Source organism: Piliocolobus tephrosceles, chromosome 2 (assembly GCF_002776525.5).
Source record: "Piliocolobus tephrosceles isolate RC106 chromosome 2, ASM277652v3, whole genome shotgun sequence".
Classification (NCBI taxonomy): Eukaryota; Metazoa; Chordata; class Mammalia; order Primates; family Cercopithecidae; genus Piliocolobus; species Piliocolobus tephrosceles.
This window is the reverse complement of record NC_045435.1, coordinates 140,488,537-140,512,756: the sequence shown is the minus strand read 5'-3', so window position 1 is coordinate 140,512,756 and position 24,220 is coordinate 140,488,537. Positions and strand designations below refer to the sequence as shown.

Here is a 24,220-nt window from a genome sequence, read left to right as displayed (position 1 = left end):
CATTCTCTACCCCTGCCTCTTGTCTAGTGAAGCTGGCTCCCGAGGCTTCGGGGCCGCTCCACAGGGACCTGAGGACGTCTCCCCGGAGACCCTGACTCGAGCTGCGCGCCGGCACAGCCGAGCAGCGGCTCCCGCCTACTCACCGCGCCGGAGGGACGGTCCCTCCTTCAGGCCAATCTCCTTCTCATTGTTCCTGCTGCTGTCACCTGCTGCTGCAGACCAGGGGTCCCGTCCAGTCTTAGCCCGTCCCGTCCTCCCTCCAGCCTACTCGCGGTCCCCTCAACCTCGAGTTACGCGGCGGCCAGCGGCACCGTTGGTTTTCCAATCAAATCCTCCTCCAGGCCACCAACCGGCGCTGGCCAGGCCAATGCCGACAATTCTTCCTCCGCCTCCTGGGGCCCCTCAGCCAATCGGGAGCAGCCATGCTGCGCAGTGCAGAGCGCCATAGCGACGGATGACGCCTGCCAGTGAATCGCCGTAGCAACCAGAGACGCGCTAGGTCCACCACCAAGCTTGCAAGCAGAAGAGGCGGCAAGTGATGCTGAAGGCTGTGCTGCAGCCACTTCACTGGAACCTAGAGCCACCTGTGAACAGGTCTCCTAAACGTTGAAGATTTTTCTGGATTTAGGGTGTCTAACCTTTGATGGGAAAGGGCAGCTTCATCTTGGAGTGTTTACTTTCAAGAACCGCTATGAGCTAAAAATCATTTCTCTTTAAAAGCAAAGATTTAATCTGATAAGGAATCAATGCAGCATGCTAAGTATCTTTCATATGGCGTGAAAACGTCTTCAGTTATTCAAGACACAGGCAATGAGAATATGGTGCCATAGCACCATATTTTTCACAAAAATAAGAGTGACCTGGGATTCAAGAAACCTGTATGGTACAACTATTGCCAGTTCGTTTTGTGGCCTTGGGCAAGTCACTCCACCTTTTGTGAAAGTCTGAAGCGTCTTTAAAATTTCTGAACTGCATTAGATAATGCTTTAAAAATATACCTGACACTCTGTAACTTTAAATACATGAAAAATGTCAATTATTGAGTGCTCAATTTTGTGCTGGGCACGATTTCAAATTCTTTCCTTATTTCACGTATAAAACGGAGGCACAAGAAGTTTCCTAAGTAGTCCAGTATGGCAGAGCTAGTGATGGGAGTCACAGTAAAACCTACTTGAGTCTGGTCTTAATCACGATGATGCTCCTTTGACGATTTCTTTGAGTACTGGGCCCTATTCAACCTTATCTGAGTATCATGAGTATGTCAACACTGGTGATTACATGTGTTACTAATGCTCATGAGTGTGTCAACACTGGTGATTACATCTTCCCAAACTGGATTTTAAATGAATACAGTGAACCCTAACTTTTTCGGGTTTGGACAGTAAGTAGGCCCATCGGGGTAACAATACTTAGGCTTCCGTAATTGAAAGCATTTTTTAAAATGAAGACGGCCCTATTTTGGGAATGTAGAAAGGCGAGATGAAAGCCAAACTCCAGTGAGTATAGCAGAACTAATTAAACTTCAGAGAACATAAAACCATCAAGATTTTTTTTTATATGTAAGTTCTAGGGTACATATGCACAACGTGCAGGTTACATATGTATACATGTGCCATGTTGGTGTGCTGCACCCATTAACTCGTCATTTACATTAGGTGTATCTCCTAATGCTATCCCTCCCCCCTCCTCCCACCCCACGACAGGCCCTGGTGTGTGATGTTCCCCTTCCTGTGTCCTAGCGTACTCATTGTTCAATTCCCACCTATGAGTGAGAAGATGTGGTGTTTGATTTTTTGTCCTTGCGATAGTTTGCTGAGAATGATGGTTTCCAGCTTCATCCATGTCCCTACAAAGGACATGAACTCATCCTTTTTTATGGTTGCATAGTATTCCATGGTGTATATGTGTCACATTTTCTTAATCCAGTCTATCACTGATGGACATTAAAACCATCAAGATTAATGTTACCAATAAAACAAAACAAAGTGACAGGGGCAGGAAGACCGATGCTGAGTAGAAAAAGCATTCTATACACACATTCTACATATTAAGCAGTCAGCCTGGCTTGGTGGCTCATGTCTGTAATCCCAGCACTTTGGGAGGCCGAGGCAGGAGGATCACTTGAGGTGAGGAGTTTGAGACCAGCCTGGCCATCATGGCCAAACCATCTCTGCTAACAGAAAAATCACGCGGGCATGGTGGCGCATGCTAGTGCCTATTACTCAGGAGGCTGAGGCATGAGAATTACTTGAACCCAGGAAGCAGAGGTGCAGTGAGCCAAGATCGCACCACTGCACTCCAGCCAGAGCCAGAGCCAGACTCTATCTCAAAAAATAAATATTAAGCAGTGAGACATGACTCCACTCAACTTCTCATGTTTACCAGAATACCAATTGTGCTTCCCATCTTTCCACTACTCAGTGAAATTAAAGTCTTAAACTAATGTTTTAGCCATCCCAGAATATTCCCGAACTTCCCTGAAAGCTGCAGAGATTAAGAAGCAAGAATGACACTGCCTCTAAAAGACACATACACTATCATCTCAAATGTTAAGGGTCCCTCTGTAACATGATAAAAAATAAAATCCCACAAGAGATCTTGCCCCAAGCTTATAGCTTATATAGCAAGGCTCAAAACTATGAAAACATCTTTTTCTAAGGCCTTTTTAAAAACGAAATGCATAACATAAATTACACAGTTCAAAAGTAAAACAGCATGTCTTAACTACAGCATAAAAGTAACAAATCTGCATGTAAGTAGATATTCAAGATCAGCTCATCAAGAAGATAAAATCACTTCTCAAAATTTATAAAAAGACTTCAGCCCAATGGTCGAGAATAAGAAAAGGCTATTTACACACACACCCACCACACACACACACACATACACACACAATCTAAGTGGAGGAATGAGAATGATCTTGTAGACTGAAAGCAGAGGGCTGAGTACAATTTGAAGTAAAGGCAGACCTTAAATTGGGCTTTGAAAGAAAAGCAGAGAAGCAGAAAGGAAGGTCTACTAAACAACAGAAATGTTTTCATTAAAAGCGTAGAGATAGGAACGTCTGGGTCCACCATGAAAAGAACTGATACTTAAGAGATAAGATATGCCTTTATTGGCCAGATCAAAGAGAGTTACTCTTTTCCTCTCTCCTCCTACAGAATCTCAATGGTCTGTAGCTAGAAATTATACATTGACAAAAAATAATTTCCCCTAAAATAAATGTAAACTAAATTTTCAAATGAAATTTCCAAAAACGTAAGTGTCTATCCCCATCTTATTCCAAAGGGTATCAAACACATGGTGAGGTTATCAGAAGTTTTTCGGTGCAGAAAACACAAAAGGAAAGTGTTCCACACATGCCAAATGAGAAACAAACCAAGACCTGTAATTTTCTCTTAAGGAAAATAATTCATAATAAAGTTATAGTCACTAAAAACAAAGAAAGAGGCCGGGCGCAGTGGTTCATGCCTGTAATCCCAGCACTTTGGGAGGCCAAGGCGGGCAGATCATGAGGTCAGGAGATCAAGAGATCATCCCGGTTAACACAGTGAAACCCCCTCTCTACTAAAAAAAATACAAAAAATTAGCCAGATGTGGTGGCGGACGCCTGTAGTCCCAGGCTACTCGGGAGGCTGAGGGAGGAGAATGGCGTGAACCCGAGCCAGAGCTTGCGGTGAGCTGAGATTGGGCCACTGCACTCCAGCCTGGGCAACAGAGCCAGACCCCATCTCAAAAAAAAAAAAAAAAAAGAAAAAGAAAAAGAGAGAAAGAAAAGAAACACAAAGCCCTGGAGAGTTCGGTATTATCATGAAAATCATTACACATCACACAGCAAGATTTCTAAAATCAAGGGGGAATAAATGGATCAGCCTTTTCTTAGAGAGCTTTAATTTCAATTATTTCTTGACCAGCAAACGCTGTTGTGAAACAAACAGTTTTATTTTTTTTGCAACGTTTCCTGTTTTCTCTCCCCTACCAAAGCCTAGGAATATTAGGAGGCCAGAAACAGACATCACTCATTTACCTTCCTCTCCTATCCCATCTCAAGCTGAGACAGACATGTGGTTCTCCTAATAACCAGAATACAAAGTAAAGACAATAGCCAACAACTAATTAAGTAGATTTTTATTGCTCAATCAACTTCAATAACATCTCCGAAAAAATAGTTTTCATCTAACAATTATGAAACAAATTTGAAAGGCAGGATCATTCACAATATAGACCTGGTAGAGGCTTATACTTCATATAAATGAAAAAATATCAGTTCTACAATTTAAATGTTTACTTTGGATTTTATTATAGAAGAAAATATCATTGTAATTATAAAAGCCATAAAAATTGGAACTGTACTGTGAAATTACATCAAGGTATCAAATTTTATATAAACGAACAATAAAATTCAATTTTTTATTTATTTAAACATAATAAACATTGGAGGACAATCTCCCCCATAGGGAAAAAAAAAAAAAAAAAACCTTGAATAATAAAGCAACAAAAAAAAGCCACAACACAAAAACTAATCAGTGTGCAAAAATCTGATTAAAAAAAAACCAAAAAACTGGGGTTTAACAATTACTCTAAGTCAAATGTTGAAGTCAGTATGTGCTGATTAAATTTCATTTTTAAAATGATCTTTGGATGATTACATTTCCAACTATGTTTTCCTAAAATTGACACTTAATGTTACTTTTTGAAAAGTTAGAAACCAATTTATATTAAGATGGCCAAATTTTGCAATTTGAACACTATTTTAAACTTTGAACATCCTTAAAGTCTTCAAATTTACTTTCTAAAATAAATAATTGTTGGAATAAACCAAAAGACATTTCACATATTTGCACTGCATATGATAAAAATGATGCGATCTACATAAATAAATTTAAAACATTAAGTTATTTCATATAAACATTTTTAATTACAATGTTATATCAATGGCTTACACAGTTGAAATCTGAGCACTTTAAAACAGGATTCACACGTTAAACTGCTGAGCACATTTATAGAACTGATGTACATCATATAATTCTTTAAACAGCGAACTCTGGTGTTATACCTCAGTTTCAGAAAGCATTTTTCTTTCAACAGAATTTTGAACCTGCCTTTGTGAAAGAAAAAAATTAGAAAGCTATTATACCCACACAGAAAATTTAAGTATGTGGAAGAAATCAACTTTTTTGGATGAAGAAAACAAGTTAATTTTGAGTGGTAAACAAATCTGGTTTACAAATACATGCATTAGCACATAAAATATTTTGTCCCAGACATCTTTACAGAAGACTTGGCAAATATGAACAATGGTATGCCACAGCTTTGTAAAACAACGTTTAACAGATATAAGATGAGAATCATTCACATTCACACACACACACACTTTAGAAAGACTGTGTGCTTCGCTTCAGCATATTTAATATCATTAAAGAATATATAGAATCATCCTTTTATCATAAGGAATTTACGTCATTGTTTTCTCAAAAGCTGCTATTTTAGATTAAAACAGCATTCAGAAAAAAGTACATTTCAGATGGTCAGCATCAGGATTTACTACAGACTTCGTAAACAGGTATCTATAAATAAATAAAACTAGGGTGGAGAAAAGAATATCCTGAGGTGGCTCTGTGGCCAGGGTATTCAGTAGCACTAAGCTCCATTCTGGAAATCAAGGCATCTAAAGAAAAGTGCAGGGCTGAATTTATTTTGTAAATGGAATATGTACAGGTTTAATTATTTTGCACCTTGAGGTAAATCAGTACATAGCAACTACTACTGCTTATATACACTTATTTAAGGCAACTTTATTTAAAAATCAATATATGTAGTAAATTATATCTGTCACTGTCTCAATGAATGCTATCTATGATTATTTTTCAAAAACAGTGGAAGAAATATAATCACTTAAAACGAGCAGTTAATTACTTAAACATGAGTTACCTTTGCTCTTAAACGGAGTAGTCAGATCATTTTGTCAGTCAAGTAGTCAAAAGAAAGCAGAAACCAGTAAAATTAGAAGCATTGTGAAAACATTTTGAGTGCAAAGTATTTTGCAAGTGACGGTTTTTCTGGCACTGGATACTTACTATACATAATTAAATAAATCACAGAAACACTATGATCCCAGGTAGTTTTCAGTTTTAAAATTTCTTCCTGTAAAGTAAGTACAGTTGTTACCCCCGATGTCCAGACACAAGGAAATGATATGAGGAAATCCTCTTGCTCAGGTACATCAGGGGAGTTTTAAAAATAGCAGCAAATACTGGGGTCTTTGGAAATAATTATGCTGCTACAAACGAAAAGGAATCATTACAATGGAAGCTCATAAACAATAATAAGCACCGTGGGTAATACTCTATCAATTGCCAATAGAGTCTAACTCTTTTTAGGCAGTACCAAATGATGACAGCTACATATTTTCTAAAGAAAAGCAGCTACATTTCCAACCTTTCATCCAAGGCAGAAGTTGAATCCACCATTTTAACTAGACTCTTACAATATGGTCATAGAGGAGGACATTACCTTAGTTAATAAATAGTTTATAATGAATTTAAAACACCAGACTTGCTAAAATTTCAGCTTTTGGCATTCCTCATGATCCTTTATTAGATTAATTATGTATACTTTTATAATTTAATTATATGGTTAAAGGGAGCACTGGAATTTCATTAAAATTTTCATCCTAATAGTCATGTCACCATTTTTGATATTTCTGTGGCTTCTCAATACTCATTTGATTTTTGTAAATTATTCTCTTGTCAAATCAGTTTCACAACCCCATTCATCCAGTCCTACAGGCTTAACAACATTTATTTCACATGGAACTAAAAGTATATAAAAGATGACTAACAAGATTTGTTAGACTTTAAAAAGCTCAGAAAAGCAAAAACTAACAAATACACAAAATAAAAATGCCATTAATCTGAGCTACATATAAAATGTCTGATTTCCTTTTAAAATATAAATATGGCAGTGCTTTATATCAAAGATGTAAAATCTATCAATTGCTTTAAGATAATAAACATAAATGCAAGTGAGCACCAACTATTTACATTAACAATTTACTCTATTTGTTACTTTTCCAAATGTTTATATAATATTTAAGCATCATATCAAAATAAATATTTTAAAATGAAATCACAGGTAACAAGCTATTAAATGTAATCTACAAAAGAATAACATAAAGAGAAAATGAAAGGTAATTCTTAATAAAGTAATACTGATCACAGACTCATCTGAGAGAATTCTGACTCCTGATTATTTATGCCTACTACTTATAAGAGAATAGTCAATAACTTGAACCTGATGGAAACTAAACCATTTTAAGAAAAAGAGAGACAAGGCAGAGAACAGAGTGGGAATTATAGGATTTAAAAGAGTATAAGGATTCAGAAAAAAAAATTCTACAAAGGCATCAAAATCTCTAACTATTGCAAACTGGCATTGTATAAGTTTTTAAATTCATGAAGTTATAAATGGTATAGGTGCTTAATTATCAAATCACCTGCAATTTTACTTGTCTGTCACAATGGATACCTAGATATGAAGGTTTTGAGATTAAAAAAAATTTAAACATAAAAGTTAAAAACTATCAATATTAAAGTTTCCATTGTTCTACATTCATCTCTATGGCTAAGAAAACGCCAGTTAGTGAAACATGATGGACAGCTACAGAAATGAAACACAGACAGAGAAGCCCTGAAATGTTTCCACTTTTCCCATAGCACTGGTATAGACTCCCTATTCTTCCATACAGCACTAACAAAAGTGAAATAATATGTGAAAATTTCGAGAAACACATAAAAATTATAAACATAAACAAAGTATCACTTAAGGTTTTTATGAATTGCCATTGATGAACAAAGAGATTTAAGAAAAGCAGACTGAAAGCATTTCTCCACATCCTTCTATTGCGAAACATAAATTTTTTTTTCTAACAGAATAAATATTTGAATAGTTAAGAACCATGTACCTCACTTCAAAGAGAGCATTTCATTATACACATAGTCTCCACGGTGCTCATTACAAACTCCAGACACTACTTTTAAAAACTCAGTAGTCACACATAAACAGCATGACATACAGTATTCTTATATATAGTGACAGGATACGCACACATTACATATGTATATATCTATATGTATAATGCCTCTTGGTTCGGTTCTATAATGAAGTTTCAGCATCCACATATTTCTTTCTTGGTTCATCTTCAAAACTTATTTTCACACTCACAGGTTTATCAGGACTATTTAAAACAAAGAATGAAAATAAATAATTTTTAAACATAAATATTCAATCCTAAACATGGCTAAGAATGAGTATATTAAACCTTCTGAGATTACTATTAACACTACAAACTTATGACTTGCTAATATAATTTTACCTTTTTCTAAATCAATAAAGTGGAAAGGCTAATATTAAAAATTGTTTTTAAAAATTACAAATATTAAAAATTCTGTTTGCAATTTAAATTCATGTTCTTCTTACAACTAAAGAGGGGGTCCTTAAAATAGGGCAGTATATGGTCAGAATCTGTTGGATTACTTTTATTTCATATATGAACAGTTATAGCATGAGACTTTTATTTTACTGAAAAATCTAATATATGAATCTTTGTTAATAGACAGGTATCAAATAATTTCCAAGGTTATATAAATTTATAAAACTTTTCACTCCAAATCTGATTCATAAATACAAAACCAATATATCTATTATATATATTCTATATACATATTGGTTTATGTTTATGAATTTTATTTATGAATATGTATTCTATATATGCGGAACAAATATTTGAAATATATATATATGTTTTTTTGAGAGACAGAGTTTTGCTCTTGTTGCCCAGGATGGAGTGCAATGGCACAATCTCAGCTCACTGCAACCTCCGCCCCCCAGGTTCAAGTGATTCTCCTGCCTCAGCCTCCCAAGTAGCTGGGATTACAGGCATGTGCCACCATGCCCAGCTAATTTTTGTAGTTTTAGTAGAGACAGGGTTTCTCCATGTTGGTCAGGCTGGTCTCGAACTCCTGACCTCAAATCATCCGCCCACCTTGGCCTCCCAACGTGTTGGGATTACAGGCCTGAGCCACGGCATCTGGCCGACCTATTCTATATTTTCAAGTTAGTATCACACAGTGACTCCATGTATATGGATTTAATTGATTAATTGTAACATATGAATATATGGGTTCTGGAAAAGTTTTTCAGAAAGTGTAAAACACACTATGGTTTGCTGTCTTCTCCAGACAAACTGAAGAAAAGACCCCCATCCCCAAGCATTTTCCTGTTAAACAACATAGCCAAGACATTCTCTTTCTTCCTATGTGATTTTGAAGTGCAAGGCAACCCAAACAAAAGGTAAAAGCATAAAAGGTATTAGTTATTATTGTAAGGCCTTTATTTTTTATGATAATTATACTAACAGGGCCAGGGGTGCTGACACTGTGTGAACAATTACTAATAGTAAAAAGAATATTTAGAAAAATTCTGGCTGTACTGAATGATCCAAAATTACAAAGAGTTTAACTTTAAAACTTTTTAAGTTAAAGACAGAAGAAAGGAAACAGCCAGCTGAGAAATTAGAACTCAGATGACAGAAGAGAAAAATATATGATAGAGAGTAAGTAGGAAAAAGGTTCTAAAAGAGGGTAGTGAAACAGTGACAAAAAGCTAATCACTTATTGTCAGAAGGCAGAGCTAAGACAGCAAGTGAACCAAAACAGCTACGTGACTGAATGCCTAGAAAAGTTTTCATCTGATGCCCAAGCAGAATATACAGACACCCAACATAGCATCTCGCACAAACTGTACATAAAAAGAAGTATTTGCTGCGTATGAATGACTGAGTACCCTACAAGACAGTAACTCATTTCTCCAGAGGCTTAAGGGATTAAAGTACTGATGATCACCAAACAGAATCCCTGAGGGCTTAGTTCTTGAAGTGAGAACAAAAGAAAGAAAACAGGTTCTATAACAAGAAATGTAAGAAAGAGGTTATATAATACTTTCAATACATGGTCCACTGTAAAACTGAATGGTCTTTACGTCAATGGATTCGATTTCTTCCAAATATCTCCAAGCAACATGTTTACCTCACCTGAACAAACGGCATACTAGACCAAAACACAAGAAGGGAAACAACTTGCATTTCTCTTTTCTTAGATCATCAGAAAGTATGATTGAAATAGTATTCAATTATAGTAGTTAATCCCTAATATTTATCTTTATATGGTTTCTGATCTTTTTTATGTTCACTCCATACTGCTATATGAAATTTATTTTTATTATAAAATAGCTTGAATTATTATTATTACTATTTATGAGACAGAGTTTCACTCTTGTCCTCCAGGTTGGAGTGCAATGGCACGATCTCAGATCACTGCAAGTGACCTCAGATGATCCTGACCTCGGACGATCTGCCCACTTCAGTCTCCCAAAGTGCTGGGATTACAGGTGTGAGCCACTGCACCTGACTCAAATTCTTTTTTAAAATAGGTAACTATATAAAAGACAAAAACATAATCATTATTTATACCTTATTCCAAGTATACATTAAAATGATGGATGAAAGGAAGAAAGGAATGAAGCTATCATAAGTAAATGAAAATTGGCTACAGTTAGAAAACACATAAATATTTATAACTACCTCATATTAGATCTGGTTACTTTGGCATTCTCAGTATTCATGGAAAGTGCCTTCCACTGTGCAGTTTTGGCCATTTCATCTGATATGTTAACAACTGAGGGATCAACACTGAAGAACAAATACACTTTTTGGTTAGTATTCAGTACTTGCAAAAGCATTAATATTGTCATTCTTATTATCTGCTTTCATCAGCTAAATTGAGAAAACCTTTGCCATGCACTTAAAGGTCTAGCAGGATATCAGAATTTGAGTTCTGTTACAAAGTCCTTATGAAGAATTACATCTTTCTTTCTAATCAAAACTAGGAGTAAGATTAACTAAGTTAGCAAGATTTATTTATGGAACTTCGCTTCAGAATCCAATTTGGGGTTTCAGTAGTACTTCGGCACCACTCTAGCAATGATGCCCTCTGATCATCTTGGCTGAAAATATGCTACTGAAATAACATAAGACTATGTTAATACACTTATGCATACAAAAAATAATACAATCTCAAGTCAACTAGAAAACATTTATAATTGGCACACATTTAATCTTATCAAATAAATACCCAAAGTATATAAGGAAAACTTAAGATTATGATTTTTAAAATCTTATTTTTCATAGCTTTTACAAATCATTATAAAGAATGCTTGGAAAGATAACACTCTGAAATTGAAAACAAAGTTCTGAAAATATGTCACATATTTAGTGTGATAAAGGTGGTATTTATCAAGTTCATCAAAATTAAAAGAACAGAGTAGGCCGGGCATGGTGGCTCAAGCCTATAATCCCAGCACTTTGGGAGGCCGAGGCGGGCGGATCACGAGGTCAGGAGTTCGAGACCAGCCTGGCCAACGTGGTGAAACTCCGTCTTTACTAAAAATACAAATATTAGCCGGGTATGGTGGCACTCGCCTGTAATCCCAGCTACTTGGGAGGCTGAGGCAGGAGAATTTCTTGAACTTGGGAGGCAGAGGTTGCAGTGATTCGAGATCGCACCACTGCACTCCAGCCTGGGTGACAGAGCAAGACTCATCTCAAGAATTAAAAAAAAGGAAAAAAAAGAGTACTATCCATTTATTACAGTAAGAGACAAATGTTTCTGTTTCTATATTTCTATGAAAATTACTTCAAGACCTCAAATCCAATAATATCCATAAATAATTAATTTGGGGCTCAAGGTTGTCCATCACAAGTAATAGGAAAGTATCAAAGTTAATACAAATACATTTGCAAGTCCTTTTTCTTTGATTAAAAAAATACACTCAGACAAACAAGCTACAAATACAAATGTCAAATTAGGTAATGTTAAATTAACAATGTGATGGCAACTAGTTTACAAATGACTAAACAGTGGTCATTTAGAAAGTGCTAGCTCTGTTCATACTTAAAATCAGAATGTTGTTTACAAATTTAAGATTGAAGAGAAGTGTGAGGTGGTCACTGAAAAGTCTCTATAAATGGCTTCTTTACCTTCACCACGTCAGATTTTTAAAAGTACACAAAGTCTGAATACCAAAGTTCATAATGGCATAGCCATCCAACTTGAAACTCTGCCTACCCCGAGTAAACGTTTATTCACTTGGTTGCCAACTTCATATAAGTGAAGAAAGGAATTCCTGATAAACTTTCTACCTTCTATATATCCTCCACTATGAAGAAAGTATATGTTTTTTTCCCTCAAAATGAAATTAGATGGGAAAAACTTTGCCTGCATTATATAAATTATTTTCATCTTTTATAAGGGCTTTACAGTTTCCAAATATTTTCATATACCATCTCATTTGATCTTCCATGCAAGTAATCCAAAGCTATTTAAGATATAAAATTCTGGCAAATAAGCACATTAGCCATTTCCTGGCATTCCTGATGTTAAAAATTTTAAACATAGCCATATTAATCATGGCTCATGTCACCACTTAAAAGACAAAAGGAAAACTACAGATATCTTTTTCTTTATCAGACTATAGACTCCACTTAAATTTGTCAAGGTTCATATATAATTACACTGAAAAAGTGATAAAGCAGGGTATAGAAATTAAGCACAAATACTCTCAGCAAATTGGTGATAATTACTAACAACCATCATGGTAGTTCCTATACTTTTAGAAGTACATCAATGAACATATTAAATCATTTAACAAATATTTCTAGAACCCATCAAAGCAGATCACTGTGGCTGGATATATTAAATATCCATATTAAATGCCTCTATGCTTGGCATTTAAAGTACACAAAAATTTCAAGAGAAATATTAATACAGAATATAGTGAAAATTAATAGCAAAATGTATAGAGGAAAATTAGTTGAATTCATTCATCACAACTAATCAACATGTACAAGTCAAATGTTACTCCTGTAAAAGCTATAAATAGCTAAAAAATAAAAAAAGAAATGGAAGGAAGTTAATTAAATACCAATAAAACATTTTCTATCAACTGATCAGGGAAGAAACCTGTATATTTTCTAAGACTGATTTCGCTAGCTAATCAGAAATGGAATAGATGTGTAGAAATAGGAGGGCCAGGAGCTGTGGTTCACGCCTGTAATCCCAGCATTTGGGAGGTCAAGGCGGGCAGATCACCTGAGGTCAGGAGTTCAAGACCATCGTGGCCAACATGGTGAAACCCCGTCTCTACTATAATTACAAAAATTAGCCGGGCGTGGTGGCAGGCGCCTGTAATCCCAACTACTCAAGAGAACCCAGGAGGCGGAGTTGCAGTGAGCCGATATCACATCATTCCACTCCAGCCTGGGGAACAAGAACGACACTTCGTCTCAAAAAAAAAAAAAAGAAAAAAAATAGAAATCAGGTGTGTACACAAATACAGGCTGTTATTAATATTATTTTGAGACTAAGTCTTGCTCTGCTGCCTAGGTTGGAGTGCACTGGCATGATCTTGGCTTACTGCAATCTCTGCCTCATGGGTTCAAGCAATTCTCCTGCCTCACCCTCCTGAGTAGCTGGGATTACAGACACCACCACACCCGGCTAATTTTTGTATTTTTAGTAGAGACAGGGTCTCCCCATGTTGGCCAGGCTGGTCTTGAACTCCTGACCTCAGGTGATCCACCTGCCTCAGCCTCCCAAAGTGCTGGGATTACAAGCATAGGCCACCGCGCCCGGCCTCTAAGACTGACTTCTCTAGCTAATCAGAAATGGAATAGATGTGTAGAAATAGAAATCAGGTGTGTACATGAATATAGGTTAATCTTTTAATACTACAGAAGTCTGCATTTCCCAACCTCTATATCTTTAGTTCTTAAATTTAAATATAAATCACCAAAATCACACACAATGAATTATACATATTTATTAATTCTTGCATCATATGAACCCTCACTGCCAATAATCAAATCACATCTTTGAAAAGTAAGAGACTTCCAGGGCCTCTAAACATAGTTATGTATTAGAAGGCTATCAGAAAATGAATTACTGGTATCTGAATGGATACTGACAAAGATTACTGAAAACTTTTATTTTCCAGCACCCACTGACCCCAGCCCTAATGAAGGGCACAAAGGAAAAAGCTACACTACTGGGAAAATGGAAATATTCTCAGACTCATGTACTGATTTTAAACTTCACTAAGATAGATGGAGTGATAGAAGACAAGTCAATTTTATTGGCTTGGCATCGAAGTTAGTTTAAGGCTCTGGTCCATGTCCAGCTTGGGTGGGAAAGGAGCAAGGGACTTCCTTTTCAAATTGTGTGACACCCTCCTTTAGTTGATACACCATATGCAGATTTTATCATCTTTTATAAAATAGAAATCATTTTAAAGAAGCATTGTATGGCTTATTAATACACTTGACATGCATATAAAAGTTTTAGAGCATAAAGTTATAACTCACCTATATTTTAGGGCCTTAACTGGAATTTGCAAGAGACTTCCCCCTTCAAATGGAAGGTGCACAGTATCATCATCGTCTTGAAGCATCCGTTCAGCTTCCTTTAGAACACATGTGTGAAGAGGTTACTTTTCCCAGAAAATTTTCCAAGAGAATCGGTTAATATACAATGTTTTAAAGACTTAGAAACTCAAACTGACATTATTTAAATATAATATATCTGCCATTACTGAAAAATTAATTTTATAATCATGAAGACATACTTTTAACAGAAAATAAAAACAACCACTTGTATAACATGACTAATTTAACACTGATATAACTTTCATTTCTTTATGTAAATCACTATCATTTATACTATCTAACTATAATTTAATTACATAAATGTGATTATCAATTATTATGCAGGTTTATAATGAGAGATAACATTCTGTGAAACCTTATCACAATACAATAAGAGCGAAATGTCATTTGGATAAGGCAGGGTTTCTCAACCTCAGGAATACTGACATTTAGGGTATAATATTTATCTTTTGTAGAAGTCCTATGTATATAGAGTATTTCACAGCACCCCCGAATTCTACCTATCAGATGCCAGTAGCAGCCCCTCCAGTTACGACACTCAAAAATATCTCAGAAATTGAAATACTCTCAGCAATGTCTCAAATACTCTCAGATCAATTTGCTGAGAGTATTTGTTGTTTAATTCCCTTCAGCCCAACCTAGTAATAATTACTAATAACCATGATGGCATTTCCTATACTCCTTTTAAAAGTACATCAATGAAAGTACTATCTTAAATCATTCAGCAAATACTTATAGAATCCAGCAAAGCAGACCACTAACGCTGGTTAAGATCAAGGCTCAAGCTCAAGTTGAGACCAACTTGGACAGTGAACACAGAAGAAAATTATGATGTTAATAATGGGGGTGATGGATAGGACAGTAGAGGGAGACCCTGACAGAACATTTGTATTTCTTTTCCTTACTAATAGAAATTTGACTATTTTGAGGTGCCAATGTGCCCAGATCTTAAAAACAAACAAAAACAAAAATACCTCTAAACTAAATCTCCCAGCATTCCTTGCAACTTAGTAGGATCATGAGGTGCAAGCACAACTTACTGGAAAGAACATTCTGGAAAGACTCCTTACACTTGACAATACGGTAAAGCTATTTTGCCTTCTATCCCTTCCTTTTTCCTTCTGTCTCTAATGCTAACATGACAGCTGGAGTCTGACAGCCATTTTGACGCAGGAAGTGAAGGAGAGGATGCAAACTATATGCTGAGGTCAGGAGAAAAGTAACAAGGAGCCCCTGACAACTTTGTGGGGCTTAACACTACATCACTTGCTTTCAAGAATTCTTTTACTTGAAACGCAAGAATAACCTTTTACTTTTGTTTTTTGTTATATATGACTGAACCTTATTCTAATTAATACAGAAAGTAATAAACAGGCAATTTGGCCCATATATTTTATAGGTAAATTACATCCTATTTCAAAAATCACCAAAAACTCATACAGGCCAGGTACAGTGGCTCATGTCTATAATCCCGGCACTTTGGGGGACCAAGGCAGGCAGATCACCAGAGATCAGAAGTTCAAGACCAGCCTGGCCAACATGGTGGAATCCTGTCTCTACTAAAAATACAAAAATTAGCCCAGTTTGGTGGCGGGTGCCTGTAATCCCAGCTACCTTGGACCCGGGAGGTTGAGGTGGTTGCAGTGAGCCGAGATCATGCCACTGCACTCCAGCCTGGGCTACAGAGCAAGACTCCATCTCAGAAGAAAGAAACAAAACACCCTCATACATATTTACATATATAACTCTGAAGAAAACCAAAATCTTAACTTTAAAAATCTGGTGTCTTAATTCAAATTAATATTGTAATTAGTATCTAATTAAAGAATTTCAATTTTTGTTGACAAATAAACATAAAACCAATAAAATTTTAATCTCTATTTAAACAGGACCATAACATTTAAAAATATGCATCTTTCTTATCTTTGATTTCCAAACAATATTCTGAATGGGAAAATGGAGCAAGGAAATACAATCAAAAAACCATCAATGATATATACTCAAGTCTCTACTTTTCCATCTTATTAACTGATAGTATTGAGTTGGTTATTAAAAATCAAATTCCAATTCAGAATAAAGTATGTTTAAATCTCAGCATACAAATCAACTAATGGTGGTACACAGTAAGTGCACATAAAGACTAAAACTTTATTATACTTTTTTAAAAAAATAATTACTTAAAAATCCTTTTTGTCATTATGTATAAAATTAAATATATGCTAAAATTTATATTAAAAGTATTTAAGGTTTACTCAGATAATATACTCTGATGTACAACTATTTTGTGTTACCTATATTTTAATATTGCTAAAAGTTGTAATTCTTCTGATTGCTGATTAAGTAAGCACACGATATTTAATTTTTGAAAAGTATTACTGTGTCAGAGCTATGGAAGTACAACACAATGAAATAGTTAAGAGCCTACATTTGGAACAGTTATCTAGTCGCTCTCTGCCTCAGTTTCCTCATTTGTAAAATGGAGATAATAACAGTACCTACTACACTTTATATAAAGCTCTTAGAAGGATGAAAGGAACTGATTCATGTAAAGTGATTATAATGTGTCTGCAAAATGGTACAAAATATTAAATAAGGAAGCGGTGTAAGTTTAAAATGGTTATCTTTTTACCTCCTTCTCTTTTTTCTTTTTGTCATCTTCTTTCTTTTTCTTACTTTCTGGCATGAGATCATCAAGCCAACTAAGTTCTCTCTTCGTGAAACACAGGTCCATGAGTTTGCGTACAAACACTAATGCAAGAACCTTTAAAAAGAGAGGAAGGAAATATTAAGTAACACATAATATAAACAGTATCACTTAAAGAGCAAAAGCATATTTGTTAAATCTTACAATAAAAAATGCTTCATAGAGTTTAAAAATTATTCACACATTATCTTGTTTCAAAGGAATTGAGTCAATTATTTATCTTTTTTAACTTTCTGCTAAAAAAAAAAAAAAAGCTATAAAGAGAGGAAAATAGGAAATGGCATTCTTAACCTTCTCCTGAATAAATCCCTTGCACTCCACATGAAATTATGAAGCAGGTTAAACATTGACTATCAAAGCAAAAACATTAATTTTTAAGACTATATATTATGTAAGTATATATAATTTTTAAAAATCTCTTGAGCAATGCATTAGAGTACCTATTCCCAACATTAGGTTTTAACTTTTCAATCATATGGGAGAAATGAACTACTACTTTAATTTGCTTTAACTGCTTCTGAAGATGAGCATGTTTTTGAATGCTGATTGGCAAATGAGATTTCCACTTCTGTACTTGCTATTTCCTAACCTTTGACTGTTTTTTCTGTTGGTTTTTATGACTTTTGTTTACGAATTTATGAGTTCTGTGTAGTTTGAATAGAAATTTTTTATCTGTCTTACATGTTACAAACATTTTCTCCCAGTTCAGTCTGATTTTACTGTTTTTTATGCTTTTTGAACACATAAGAAACATTTAATTATCTTGTGGTCAAATATAGCATATCTTCCTTTTACACTTGGGTTTTCCTATGTTCTTTGAAAAGTTAGTCCCAATCAATGGATTATACAATACTTTTTTACATTTTCTACTACAATTTATTTAACATTTAAATACTGAATTCAATTATGATTTTTGAACATGGTCTCAGATAAGGAGCACAACATTACTTAGCTTCCGGTATACATTTAAATTGTCCCATATTAAATTCTCCTATACAAAAGAAATACTACCTTTAATGAAATAACCTGCTTATGGTATTCAAGTGATAAAATTCCAATGTATTCAGATACATTTCTGGACCCATTTGTCTATTTTTCTGATTTGTCTATTCATATGCCAATTCTATATTATGGTGGCTACACTGACTTGTCAGCAATTTTTAAATACTTGGTTATCAAAACAGTACAGTATCCGCACATGAACAGTGAAGTAGATGACAAAGCAAAGCCCTCTATGCCCAATCCTAGCCAGGAATCCTTCTTAGTTATAATTATCATTATCTTGGCATTCTCTAGTTATGTCTCTCTAATGAATATATAATTTACATACAGAAAAATTGAAAAATAGCATGTGTACAGTTTGATACTTTTGACAAATGTATATACTACTCATATAATGCACACCTAGACAAGATACAGAACATTTCTACCATCCATGTTTTTTGAGTCTGGCATTTCTTTTTTTCTATAAGCTTCCAAATTATTTACCCAGTTCACAATGACACCATCCCCCACCCCAACACATACATTCAGATAAAACTCCAGTAGAATTTGTACTTGGCACTGTATTACATTTCAATGCGATTTTTCAGAAAGCTGAAAGTTTTATAAGGTGAAGTCTTTAAAACAAAGAACACGGTATTTGTTCAGGTCTTATTTGTTGTCCCTTAGTACTGTTATTGATTGAATTTTGTTCCCCATTAATAGTTAAGTCCTAACCTCCAGTACCTCAGAATATGAACTTATTTGGAAATAAGCTGTTGAAGAATACCGTGTGACAACAAAGGCCCCAATTTCAGTTACCCAGCTGCAAGCCAAAGGAATGCCAAAGACAACCAGCACATCTCCAGAAGAGAGGAAGAGACAAGGCCAGATTCCCCTGGAGGCTTCAGAAAGAGCATGTTGCTGCCCACTCCCACATACTGACTCTAGTTTGTGGTACTTTGTTACAGCAGCCCTTGGAAGCTAATACAACTGCTTTTATAAAGACTTTTTCTTTAAAGGGTTTTTCTTTTAAAATTTATTCTTAAGTATTTTATGGTTTTTGATCATTGAGAGAGACTGCCTACTAATTCATCAAGTTTTCTAACATGCAGTCACCCTAACACAATTCTTATTAATTCTATTACGGGCTCAGTCTTTTTTGTTTTTAACTAAAATCACTTGGGTTAATAGGTATACTATGACATTTTCAACAAATATGTTAATAATTGCTTTGAAGCCAAAGTATCATTGTCTATCTACTTAATTAAGGTATATTAATCTCAGAAATTCTGCTAAATTTACTTGATAATATTTTAGTTTAACGTTTTTGCATTTATATTAGTAAGTAGGAAGGCAGCATAGATTTTTTGTGCAACTTAATTAGCCTTGGGTATTAATAACTTGCTAGTGTTTTTTTGAGAAAAAAATTGCGTAGGTTTCCATCTTTTCCTTTGGTCTAGAATAATTCAAGAGGGCACTGTAATTATCTGTTCTTTAAAATTAAGCTTTTAACCAGTCTGACCCTGATACTTTAAGGACAGGTCTTTAACCACTTTTCCAGTTTCTTCTATGCAACTGGGCTATACACAAATTTTACACTTCTAGTGTCAATTCTGGAAATTTAGATATAGTATGAAAATAATCCATTTGTTCCAGGTCAGAGGTCAGCAAACCACAGCACCTGAGTTAAATCTCATCCACCATCTATCTTTGTATAGCCCATAACCTAAGAATTTTTTTTTTACAGATAAACATTTGGAATTAATTTGATGGTAGAGAACAATAACCATGAATCCCGATTAAGTAAAATAATGTCAAATAAAAAGTAATTCCATTCTTCTAGTAGTCCTATATTTTTAAAATTATTTCTAAAATTTCATCAGTAAGATTACGTAAGTACCCACATAATACTCTCGTGACTTACAAAGTCTAAAATGTTTACTATCTGGCCCTTTACAGAAAAAAGTTTATTGACCTCTGCTCTAGATATTCAAATTTATTGATATTCATGCAAGTGTTATTTTCATCAAGTCCCTCGAATCACGTCCATATCTCTGGTTATCTCTCTTTTCTCCTTCTTAATCTTGTATATCCACTCTCTCATTTTCTTCTTTACTTGGGCTTGGAGTGGTTTATCCATTATTGATTTTTTTAAAAAAAACCTTAGCTGCATCGAAGTCTTCTTGAATAATAAAGGCAATGAAGTGCATACACCTTCCTCTCAGTGTTTTAGTTGTGCTCAAAGTTTTACACCGACATTGTTATAATTTTCTCTCTTTCAATACCTCTAGATGGTTTTTTAACTCAGTTTTCTATTCAGAAATGATTTAGAACAGTGTTTAATTTCCAAATATTTAAGACTATTTTAGTGGCTTTCCATTATTTATTTCTAATTTAATTATTAGAAAATATTACTTGAGTAATTTTTATAGCTTTTTAAATTCTGTAAGGTTTTCTCTGTGGCCATGTACAAAACCAATTTTTACATGGTATTTACAGAAGAATATACATTCTCTATTTGTAAAACGCAACATTCTGTGATAATTTAATGAATTATATTGTCTTATTAAATTCATCAGTAGTCTTCATTACTTTTTAACTTCCAGATCTGTCAATTTCTGAAAAAGATATATCAAAATATTTTAATAATGAACCATGTTGTTTTGGTTGCTTTGCTTTTACATTTGAAAATGTATTTGTTCCATGAACGTCCTGAATTCTGAAGTTATTTAAAAATACAAAACCGAGTCCTATAGCCTAAGGACTAAAAAGAAAAACAAACAAAAATTTACAAAATAAGAAAACTGAGACTGGAAACAACTGGTTTGTATCAAGTAGCAGCTAATTCACATTTTCAAACAGCTAAGGTACTTAGAACGCATTATTCCTTTTCTCAAAGGCAATGATAAATACTAATAAAAAATTACTGTAAAAATATTATTAATTAGTGACAGAGTAAGTCTGAAGAAATCTTACCATCATAGGAAAAACCACTGCAGCCGCTGAAACTTTTATCACCCATAAAAGGACCAAACAAGTAAGCTGAATGACTGTGAAAATATGGACCTTCCAGAGAGGCACATAACGGAGGTATATCAAATCAGGCTGATGCTTAGCAGGCATTCCAAATAATTTTATACGGTCAAACAACTACATACAGAATAAAAAACAAAGAAGTTTTCAATAAAATATTTCTGCTATTTAGAAGAAGAATCTATACTCAACTTTAGGATTTTGTGTATTAAACTGTAACTTCCTTGACATTTTCTGATAGTACAGGAGAATGTTACAGCAAGGATTCTCTGGATCCAAAGCAGGGAGGAGGGTAGGGGGGATGTGGCCGGCAGGAACCAAGCAACCACCTGCACTGCTGTAATTAATTTAATCAGAAAACCCAAGCCAAAATGTTTAACTCAGTGGATTAAAATATCTAGATAAACTTATCTGCTATAATCGAATGCACAAGTCATTTATCTCTTTGAACTTATTTTCTAATGTGCACGACAACAGAATAGTCTGAGTGACTCCTAAGGTTCTTTCCAAATCTAACCAGAAAATAAACTGAGATAACAATTATAATTCTTCACTAATTGAAAATAAAACTGAGCAAATGCCTTCATCTTTTGGAGCTTTAATTTCATCATTTACACCCTGTGAATAAGATCAGCACAAAACTCTTAAAAATCACATGAGATAAGGAAATAATTTCTGGACCAGTGAAGAGTAGATCCTGGATGGTGTTGAAAAAATAAAGATGCTTTCCTGCCACTAGCCTATGTGTTGGAAACTTTAGACAACATCCTTTTCATAAGAAGAGGTGGTCATGTAGTGCTAACTGTGCTTTATGATCATTTTATTTATTTATTTTTTTTTGAAACGGGGTCTCACTCTGTCACCCAGGCTGGAATGCAGTGGCATGAACACAGCTCACAGTAGCCTAAAACTCCTGGGCTCAAGTAATCCTTCTACCTCAGCCTCCTAAGTAGCCAGCACTATACATATACACCACCACAGCCAGCTAATTTTTAAATGTTTTGTAGAGACAGGATCTCACTGTGTTGTCCAGGCTGGTCTCAAACTCCTGGCCTCAGGTGATATACTCCTGCCTCAGGCTTTCAGAGTGTTGGGATTACAGACATGAGTCACCATAGCCAGCCTAAATGTTTTATACTAAAATTACATTAGTACAAATCTTAAGAAGTTTTATTAGGTTGTTTCCCAGTAACTACTAAAACAAAACAAAATAATGAAATCACTGGCTTAGCTAATAATCTTCAATAAGTCCTTCTATTTCTGTTTCCTGATTTCTATTAGGATTTCTTCCTTTCCTCTCTCCCAACTGGTTAGTGTTTTGAGGATCACAAAATGACGTATCTGCTAGGCTTCATAAGCTGTATTGTGTTACACAAATGGTGGGTCTTGCTATTTTTATAGGAAACTAATATCTACCTTTTTAAGTACCAAAACTTTTTTTCAGTCCAATCCTTTTGATCCTCCCTCTCACTATACTAGTCTTTATTGAGTTATAGGGCTTTTCATTGGCTTCAATTAAAAACAGGTAAGGACCATGTCAGCCCATGACCTCACTCTCTGGAGGAAAAAATGTGCAGTAAGCAAACAATCACTTGGCAAATGTCTGAAGTCTTCAGTTAGGAAACTAACCTGCCTACAAAATGTCAGAGTTGAGAATAAATCACTACCATCATTAAAATAATCTTTACATACTTAAAATATCAAGTTTCTATAGAAAATCATTAAATACTTAAAACTTGCCTGGATTCCTTTTAATGAGGAAACTCCCATATAAAGGAAAACACCATACAGAACAGGCATCGGAATAAACTGTAAATAAAATGACCACAATTAGAACTCATGAGTAGTAAGTACACAAAAACATAATCAGTGAGTAATTACAGGGCTAGAATTAAAAGATCTTTCAATCATGAGGATTAGACCGATCTAACATTTCCACAGATAAGAAAATTGCTAATATACAATAACCTGCTTGAAAAATGGCTCATCATCTACATATTGCTTCCTAAAAAGGGAGTATGTTCACTTAAGAGCAGGGGTACTGCAGTCAGACTTAGTTTTAAGTCAAACCTAACCTTTCTGTACCTCGGTTTCTGTATCAGATTGCTGTGAAGATTCAATGACTTCAAATACATACAACACTCAGAAAAGCACCTGACACATATCAACCACACAAAAGGTGACAACCATCATTATTGCTATCACTACCTGCTGCAGTGAATATTATTATGCAGTAGCCTTTACTGAATATAGTAATTAAAATCCACCTCCAAAATAAAATCCTGAATACTTTGGCAGTTATGATGATCCCAAACTATCTATACAGTTCACACCTATTCATCCTGCAAGAAGGTCTGGCTATTAACAGAGCCCATCCATTTACTCGAAAACCACAAAAAGCACTCTGACCTATGCAAGAAGTGTACTATAAGGAAAAACATATTAAAAAACTACAGAGGAAAACCACATCTACTACATCTCTTCTAAACAACCTAGCAGGTCTTTCTAAGGACACTGGAAAAAAAGAAAACAATTTATAAAGCAGACATATTTTTAAAAATCCAAGCAATGCCTGTAATCTCAGCATTTTGGGAGGCTGAGGTGGGCAGGTCTTAAGTTTGAGACCAACCTGGCTAACATGGTGAAACCACCATCTCTACCAAAAACACAAAAAGTAGCTGGGCATGGTGGCATGTGCCTGTAGTCCCAGCTACTCGGGAGGCTGAGGCCGAGAATCATTTGAACCCAGGAGGCAGAGGTTGTAGTGAGCCAAGATCATGCCAACTGCACTCCAGCTTAGGTGATGGAGTGAGACAAAAAAAAAAAAAGAATGCTCGGAAAAGTAAACAATAAGAATGGGAAAAGCTCATGAAAATTAAATCTATAAACATCAAAATAACTAAAATTTTGTAGTAACAATTTTGATAAGACTGAAGACCAAT

The 24,220-nt window shown here is 34.9% G+C and overlaps 2 protein-coding genes across 8 annotated transcripts in view; both read right to left on the bottom strand.

Annotated features, from left to right (window-relative positions):
* NEK10 (NIMA related kinase 10) overlaps positions 1-1,515 on the bottom strand; it is a 272,215-nt gene extending 270,700 nt beyond the window's left edge. The window contains exon 1 of the mRNA XM_023207271.2: positions 144-1,515. The gene's annotated coding sequence lies outside the window, so the exon portion shown is untranslated. The remainder of the gene's footprint in view (positions 1-143) is intronic.
* Positions 1,516-4,111: 2,596 nt separating this feature from the next.
* Positions 4,112-24,220, bottom strand: part of SLC4A7 (solute carrier family 4 member 7) — a 109,209-nt gene continuing 89,100 nt past the window's right edge. For 3 of the 7 annotated variants that reach the window (XM_023207265.1, XM_023207264.2, XM_023207266.1), the window contains exons 20-25: positions 23,019-23,087; positions 21,222-21,395; positions 17,187-17,318; positions 14,477-14,574; positions 10,640-10,747; positions 4,114-8,236 (exon numbers count right to left, since the gene is read on the bottom strand). In XM_023207265.1, the coding sequence (XP_023063033.1) occupies positions 8,155-8,236; positions 10,640-10,747; positions 14,477-14,574; positions 17,187-17,318; positions 21,222-21,395; positions 23,019-23,087 (663 nt within the window). In that variant the 3' untranslated portion in view covers positions 4,114-8,154. Of the gene's footprint in view, positions 8,237-10,639; positions 10,748-14,476; positions 14,575-17,186; positions 17,319-21,221; positions 21,396-23,018; positions 23,088-24,220 lie in introns of all 7 variants that reach the window. The other 4 variants (XM_023207267.1, XM_023207268.2, XM_023207269.1 and 1 more) reach the window with 3 other exon arrangements.